This window comes from Ixodes scapularis, unplaced genomic scaffold (assembly GCF_016920785.2).
Source record: "Ixodes scapularis isolate PalLabHiFi unplaced genomic scaffold, ASM1692078v2 PGA_scaffold18__7_contigs__length_3171195, whole genome shotgun sequence".
NCBI classification, from domain to species: Eukaryota; Metazoa; Arthropoda; class Arachnida; order Ixodida; family Ixodidae; genus Ixodes; species Ixodes scapularis.
The window spans coordinates 1,718,579-1,726,535 of record NW_024609844.1 but is presented as its reverse complement, the minus strand read 5'-3'; the positions used below and the strand labels follow the sequence as shown (position 1 = coordinate 1,726,535).

At 48.0% G+C, this 7,957-nt stretch overlaps 2 protein-coding genes across 2 annotated transcripts; both read left to right on the top strand.

The window, feature by feature from the left end:
- Positions 1-302: 302 nt before the first annotated feature.
- On the top strand, positions 303-1,316 carry LOC115331421. Its single transcript, XM_029993547.3, has 2 exons — positions 303-517; positions 605-1,316. The coding sequence occupies exons 1-2, from the start codon at positions 303-305 to the stop codon at positions 1,314-1,316; spliced, it is 927 nt and encodes a 308-aa protein (XP_029849407.2).
- A 508-nt stretch (positions 1,317-1,824) lies between these two features.
- Positions 1,825-6,755, top strand: LOC121835649. The gene is made up of 3 exons (XM_042290075.1): positions 1,825-1,848; positions 3,538-3,740; positions 6,239-6,755. The coding sequence occupies exons 1-3, from the start codon at positions 1,825-1,827 to the stop codon at positions 6,753-6,755; spliced, it is 744 nt and encodes a 247-aa protein (XP_042146009.1).
- Positions 6,756-7,957: the final 1,202 nt, after the last annotated feature.

Below are 7,957 nucleotides of genomic sequence, written 5' to 3'. Positions count from 1 at the left end.
TTTTTTTTATTTTCTTTCGATATGAAGCTAAATATAAAGCTAACTAAATTGAAATTAATGTAAGGCTAGGTAGTCTAATTCTTTTTGTAATAAGGTTAAAGACGGAGAACTAACACGTCTGCCGTTATGTTTTGCGATATTCTCTGCCTCGATAATTTCTCTTGTGAGCTGGTTGTGGTGCTTGCCAAGCGCGGCGCAATAGACCCTTCCCGAAATTGTTTCCGGCAACTGTGAGACGCCTGTTTTGGCGGTCTTGTGAAGTACGACAGGCAACGCTGGTTTGGGGGGGAGCGGCCATTGATATGGCGTCCGTTGTAGTCGCTGGTCCTAGTTCTGCTGCTACCAGCCTCGTATGGACTAAGAGTTTAAGCAAGATCTCGCAGGACTTCAAAACCGACAAGGTTAACGAGTACTACGCCGCCCGGAAAACGAGCGACCGTAACCGGCGGCGTAGTTACAAGTTCGTAACGGAAAGTTACCTTGAGCCATCGTCGCTGGAAACGACATGTCTTAATGGGTGAGTTGACGATTCCACATTAGCGATCGCTGGTCGTTAAGTAGCCTAAGGTTATTCTCTTTTAACGCCCGCATATTGCGTACGCAGGAATGCGACCGCCGTCGTTGTGCGCGGGCGGTGCTACCGAAGCCAAAGGAAGACCGGTAAGCCGTACAGCGTGTCGACAACGATCGCTGCGGACGGCTCTATTTCGGAGTGCAGCTGCCAGTGCGCCGCAAAAGAAGGCCTTTGTAACCACGCCTTAGCCCTTCTGAGGCTAATCGTGCTCCTTAAGGGGCAGGGGTACACGGAAGCACCTCCCGAGGTGACGTGCACGGAGCTGCCGCAGCAGTGGCGTCGGCCCCGTGGTTCGCAAATCTGTGCTGCCAGCGTCGCGGAACTGGATTGGAGAAGTGCACGGGAAGGAGGACCTTCAAAAGCACAGGGGTCAAGGCTGTACGACGCCAGAAAACGACCAAGAGACCTGGCAGGCATGCAGCAGGCCATGCATCGCCTGGGAAATGACCTCGGCAACCTCGGGGACTCCCCTTTTGCCAAACACCTGCGGACTGTGCAGGTACTGGGCACAGCGTCGATGTTTGGACAAGTCCCCGAGGGCAGCCCCATCTCCTACCAGCAACCACTCACGCCACACGGGTTTATGGTGCATGTCAGCCCGAACATTGCTCCCTGTGGCAGAGATGCCTCAAGCACTGCACTGCCCAGCTGGCCAGTGCTTTTCCCCCTGTCGGACACTTTCGGGCCTGGTGCACGGAGCCTCAGTGATGCTGAAAGGTCACTTTTTAAGGTATTGTTCTAGCTTGCTTTATCGTCACATACCATATTCAGTGATCAAAGAGTATAATACGGTTCATGCCTTGGTGGGTACTGAAATGAATTAGTACATATGAAATAGAGATATTTCACAATCTAATGGGAAAATTTGCATCAGTGAGTACCTTCAATGAGACCATTAACAATAGCTGAAAGTAAGGGTCATAGTAGTTTTCATGACCTATCCACTTTTCACCAGACAGTCCCTGCACATTCCTAACCGCAAGTTACTGTATGTGTTTTCGCTTCTATTGATTTTATTTTTGTTTTTTAGTGTCAAACAGAAATCCCGCAAATTTCTTTCAAAACCTCGGGTTGTGTACGTAACCTCAAAACACAGTGTCACAAAAAAGAAATGGCAGAGAACAAGCTGCCATAGGAGGTGTGAGACAAGATGGTGGCGCCGCCGTGTCTTGGCGGAGCTATCTAACAGGACGGCTGGCTGCAAGAGCGGGTAGCGATCCCATTGCGTACACGGTGAGCGGAACACCGAAATGTCGAAAACGAGGTTTTGCTTCGTGAGTTGTGCACATTATTACGAACATTTTTTTGCCCAGAACGAAGGTTTTTAGTTTTTCGTCACATAAAATACTTCAAAGACGGGCAGTACTGCAGAAATGGGGAACAACTGAATCGTGCGTCAGCATTCCTCGGCTCAGCCGCTAGTACTAAAGCCTCTGGATTCCTGTGTAGCTCCCGATTAGTATCCGATGAAGCTGCTTCATGCCAAACAAACAAAAGCCATGTGGCATGCACCAGTGGAGGACCACCTTTTCTTTTGTAAGGGCACCAGGGCCGGCTTGCTAGAATCAGCGTCTCAGCTGAGACTGGGTGAAAGAAAGCACTGCCAAAGCCAGCGCACGAGCTGAGCGGAACTCAAGTCCCGTCTCAAGACGCTCGCGCGCCCCAGCCTTTGCAGTGCTTTCCTTCGCCCAGTCTCAGCTGAGACACTGTTCTAGCAAGCCGGCCCAGGTCACCTCGGTTCCAACCTGCTGACCGGGGACCGCTTGTCTATCGTCTTGCCTCGAGGCCACGAAGGTAGCTATCAAAAAGGCAGGGACTGCTTCTGGTCAGCCCTGGGAAAAGCAACCCAGCACGAGCCTCGAGGAGTAGGGTGGATCTATACCAGAGGGACGTTTATCGAAGCACCCTATCGAGGAGCAGTTTGGACGCCGCCTCCGATCTTTTTTGTAGTCACTGCAGTAGCACATTGACACTAACCATTTTGCAGAAGCGATGAGACTTGAAAACACGGAGCCACTAATTCGCACGCAGGCGAAAAACGTGCAAACTCAAGAAGCTACCTCATCTTTATGTCCAGTTTCTCATACATTACTGCGTCGACAGCGAATGAGAAGCGACCAATTAAAATGGGAACGGAAACTACTTACGTTCAATATTGTAATCACAAGGATCCATGAATTTGTCATGTGGTAACTGTTGAGCTGTCGGATGCACAACCAATTTGTAGAAGCATGTTTCGGCGAACCACTTTGCATCAGACTCACCGAAAACACACAGAGATAAGCAGAGAAGCACGCAGAAAGTCGTGGACAAGCAATCTACTTACGTTATGTTTGTAATCAAGCACTGACTCGCTCCTGAATATGTAGTAGCTGTCGAGCTGTCGCCGGACGCGCAACCAATTTCTAAAAGCATGTTCTGGTAAACCAGCGTGCCACAAACTCATCATTCAAAAACGGAAACAGATAAACAAAGGAACACGACGGAGTGAAGGGGGCTCCAACTCAATCCAGGAGATGCAGCGCTGAATGCACATAGGTTTTTGAATGCCAAGGAGATGCTTTGACACACACTGAGGACCTTGAGTGGGAAGACTTGTGCTGCAAGTCGTGGATGGAGCATGTGCATACTGCAAGGTGGGAATGGGAGTAACTCGGTGCTCATCCACTCCGCTGGTTTGGCTCCCGCAGTGCAACGCCGATGCAACCATTGGCGGCGAAGCGGCGCGTCCTCTTAGGTGCCACACGCTTCCTATAAATATCTTTTAATCCCCCTTACTACAAATCTCCAATATATCTAATAAACAAAAAAAAAATTCTCCTTGCTTAACTGACCTCCGAATTTCTGCTTGGGTCTAACCATCTCATAGAAATCAAGGAGCACATGGTGTCTTAGCCCCGGTACAGAGGCTCCCGACTATATCCAGCCTTCAGTTGCCCATTATCTTGCCTTTGTCCACTTAGGAGCTGGTTCTCACTCCGGACCAAGCACGCCAGCTTGAGAAGAACAGCCGGCAGCAGTCAAAGAGCGCTACATGGAAGGCTGCTCGCACCAACAGACTCACAGCGTCCACCTTTGGAGCAGTCCTGATTAGAGAATCGTGGACTGATGTCGGGCTTCGGAACCTCACTGAAGAGAAGGACTTGTCTCGAGTCAGGGCAGTCAAGTGAGTGCTTAACTTTTCTATGCAATGTAACTCTTTTAGAAGGTACATTACCCAGATATTTTGGTCTTCCTCAGAGGAGAGTAGCTTGGCTATGCATGCATGCAAAAATTCTCGCATTGAATCAAAGCTTTTATTTGGTTCGTTCAGTAGCAGCTTCCTCGATTCCAAAGGAGCGTCTACTGAGTGATCCAAACGGCAGATGGAGCTCTCAAACGGTGACTCTAGATATCAATGTTGATGTTCGAAGCTATTAAGCTGTACCAGGGCCTGCAAAAACACTGCAACCGGCAGAGTGCAAAACCTACCAACTTGTCGATCAACAGAGCGGAGATTAACACTAACGGTCCTATAGACTAATTCATGTTCACAAACAAACCAAAGCGCCCCTAGCGGATGCCACCGGTGCCGCACATGCGCAGTGGAGTGTGAGCAAGAAGCATGCCGTCCCATAAACAAACCATTTGCTATATAAGGTTGTCGGTGTCAGTGTGAGTCCCCATGCTGTTTCTCAAGCGTTGGAATTGTTGATTCTACGTCTTCCTGGCAATGTCTGACTACTTGACGGCCTCAGTGAAATTACCGAGGCTCATTACACTGCAAAACTTTGCATGAATATTGCGACATGCGGCGATTCATTCTGTGTGGACGCCGCCGACTGTAATGTATGCCTTGGAGTGCCACTTACTTGACCAAGATAGAGCATGCTGCTTTGTCGCCACAAATCATTTGTCCGAATGCCTGCGAAACCGTGACACCGTTCGGCATATCCAACGCTGCGGCGCCTGACAACTGCACGCAGCGGCGCGCAGTTGTCAGCACTTGGAAAAGGCTGTTTGCAACTGACAACCGCTTAGCAGATAGATTAAGAAGGAATACCATAAGCACATACATAGGTTGCATTGACGTCACGTCGCATATTTTTGGCCTCCATGTAAGAGGAGGAGAGGGAAGCTGCTTTTGTAAGAATTTTGAGTGACGGGCTAATCTTCTATAATTTTCTGGGGGGAGAATAGCGACGACTGTGCAAATCCGGGAGGCACAAAAGGGAGCCCTGATAAGAGCGGAGCTTCTTCTTGCCCTCCTCTCTGGTGATCATCGTAGCACCCTTTGAATGACGTCACGTGCAACCAATGTATACAAGCCGCGACTCTGGGCCACCGGCGCGTGCGAAGGGCTCGCGCCGCAACGCACAGTTGTCAGGCGCCGCAGCGTTGCATGTGCGTCAGCTTCGCAAACATTCGGACAAATGATTCGCGGCAGCAAAGCGGCGTGCTGTATGTTGGTCAAGTAAGCGGCACTCGAAGGCATACACTACAGTGCAAGTCAACGAAGCGAGTGCGGGCGGCCAAATCACAGCGCACTCGGCTCTCGCGTCGCGATTGTTGATTCAGAGCTCCGCCTACCCCTATGACATGTGCGCGGGTATTCTTAAACGGCTCGTCTCGACTGCGCGTGGGTCAAATTGAACCAAAATGAACAGCTAACAGCGCGACAGGAATCGGTAGCAACGGCGAGGGACAGCTTCTCTCACAATTCCTCGCGTGCGGGCCGGGGTGCTTGGGGGATTTTGCAAAAGGTCTATTCAGTGCACATTGTTTATTTGCAATGTCAATTCATGTTGTCATGGCAAGCGAAATGACCCGAAGAAAGACGACAGAAGCTGACAATACCTTGCCGGCTCTCCTTCGTAATCGCTGTCTAGGCTTAAGTGACCCTGTGAAGGCTATCTTCAGCTCTTTAGGCCATCAGGGTAGGCACAAAAAGACATTGTAAAACCTTTGTCACACTTCAATGATTCACAATAAGGCTATGAAGGATCATGTGCAACATTTGACAAATATAAGTCACGTCTAAATAAAAATTGGCCTTGTCATTGCCTCTCCCACTCCTTCCGCATTTGCGACGCGGCAAATGCTTTAGCCTAACCGCAATGCGTTGACAAGAAAGGCACTCTCCCACAAGTTCACCTAACCTGATACACCACTGCAGTAAATCGTTGCCAAACTTGTTCATCTCGATTAAACGAGTTGCAGAACACATGCCCTCACTCGTCACGACCACAGTCTGCACGAGAATCCAGTCCGTTCAGTTTCGGCGCCTAGTTATGTTTGGTGTCCGGTTGCCTTTGGCGTCTTGTATGACATTTGGCATTTCATATAGCGTTCGGCATTTGTGCATCTGTCACACTTTCATGCCCTAATAGCCGAGAGGTCAACCTGCGAGCTGGTAGGATCATTTGGCAGTTCCGAAAACAAACAGTAGAATGTAGCCATCAAAGAGAGGATTAGCAGATGATCATAAAATGAAACATAAAGAGCCGTTGAATATTTTCCAAAACAGTCGGAACCCAGACCTGTAATGTTTTGTCCTGCCATCTTCTGTAACAGTTTTTTTTTTTAATCTTTTTTCAGGGGAGCAGGGATTGTTTATTTTCTATTCTCTCTCTTGGGAGTGAAGATTCCTGATAACAGCATTTTTGCTGTACTTGTTTATTTCAGGCATGGTATCACCCAGGAGCCCCATGCCGTGATGCACTATGAAAAGACTCTGCGGTCTCGTGGTCACCAGATCCAGACTACCTGCTGTGGCCTCATGGTGAACCCCTCTTCGCCATGGTTGGGAGCGTCCCCAGACAGGCGCGTTTTTGATCCAGCAGAGACACCTCCTCACGGGGTTGTCGAGGTCAAGTGCCCTTACACTATGTGGAACTGTGCCACTCCCGACTCTAAGAGCTTTTTTGTAGTAAAGGATGCCGCAGGTGTGTACAGGCTAAAGCGTGACCATAGCCATTACTACCAGCTATTGGGACAGATGGCCCTTTCTGGCGTTACCTGGGGAGATTTTGTGGTATATTGTCAGAACTTCTTGATCATAGAACGGATTCGATTTTGCCCTTCTGGTTGGATTAAGTGCAAGGAGGTGCTCGACAAGTTTTATTTTGAGACTCTACTACCCTATCAAGTGGGTAGGTCAGACCAGAGAGAACCTCGACCTGGTCAAGAGGGTGCTAGTTAAGTTACAAGAATAACTGACAGAAAGCAAAAAAAGTATGGTGCAGAATAGGCTATGCTTGCTACCGACAGAAGAAGCATTTATTAACGAAACTCGACGGTTGGAGAGCCTTTGGCCATGGCATAACTGTCCATGCAACCGTTGGGGCTTGTCGGCGATTGTTTACACTGCCAGTTGGGTACACGCCCCAACCTGCTTTGGTAATTTTTGGTACCTTTCTTAGTGTATTTCCGAGAACACTGTGTACTGTTGTCGAGACCATGAGGTTTCATTCATTTCGCATCGATTTAAACTACAAAAATATTGGACAGTAACTAAAAAGAATCTAATACAGGATAAGAGATTGTTCCAACTTGCAACATGGGCATTTATTGACAAACTATGACAGTTGCAGAGCCTTTCCTTATTGCATAACTGTCCAATCAACCGTTGGGGCTTGTCGGTGAATGTTTCCATTGCCAGTTGAGTACACGCCTCGACCTGCCTTGGTCATCTTTGCTACCTTTCTTAGTGTTTTTTTCGAGAACATTGTTTGTTTGTTATCGAGATCATGAGCGTTCATTCATTTCGCATCGATTTAGCCTACAAAAATATCGGACAGTAACTAAAAAAAACTAATAGAGAATAAGAGTGTTCCAACTTGCAACACGGGCATTTAATGACAAGCTACGGCAGTTGCAGAGCCTTTCCCCTTTGCGTAACTGTCAGTGCAGCTGTTAGGCTTGTCGGCGAATGTTTGCACTGCCAGTTGGGTACACGCCTTGACCTGCCTTCGTCATTTTCCTTGCTTAGTTTATTTTCAAGAACACTGTTTGCACTGTTGTCGAGACCATGAGCCTTCATATTGTTTGCTTTGATCTTGTTTGATTTAGGGAACTGTTAGCAGTGTATAACGTAATGTGCACCAGCCCAGCTGTATAAATTTTGTGAATTATTAGCAGTGCAGCCTTTGTAAATAAAGTTATATAGGGAGGTATAAGTCTACCTCATTTTTTTGTTTTGTTTAGTTGAAACTTGAAACGGCAGAGGAATAAAGCATGAAGGCACGCTGTTTCAGTGCATACCTTGCATTCAAATACTGTCTCTTTATTCATGACAAAAGACTATTCACAAAGTGGCAAAGCATTTACCTCACACTGACATTTACTTACTGAGGGTAGACAAATCACTGTAGAAAGAGGAGCTTTTTCTAAGAGAGCCAAATG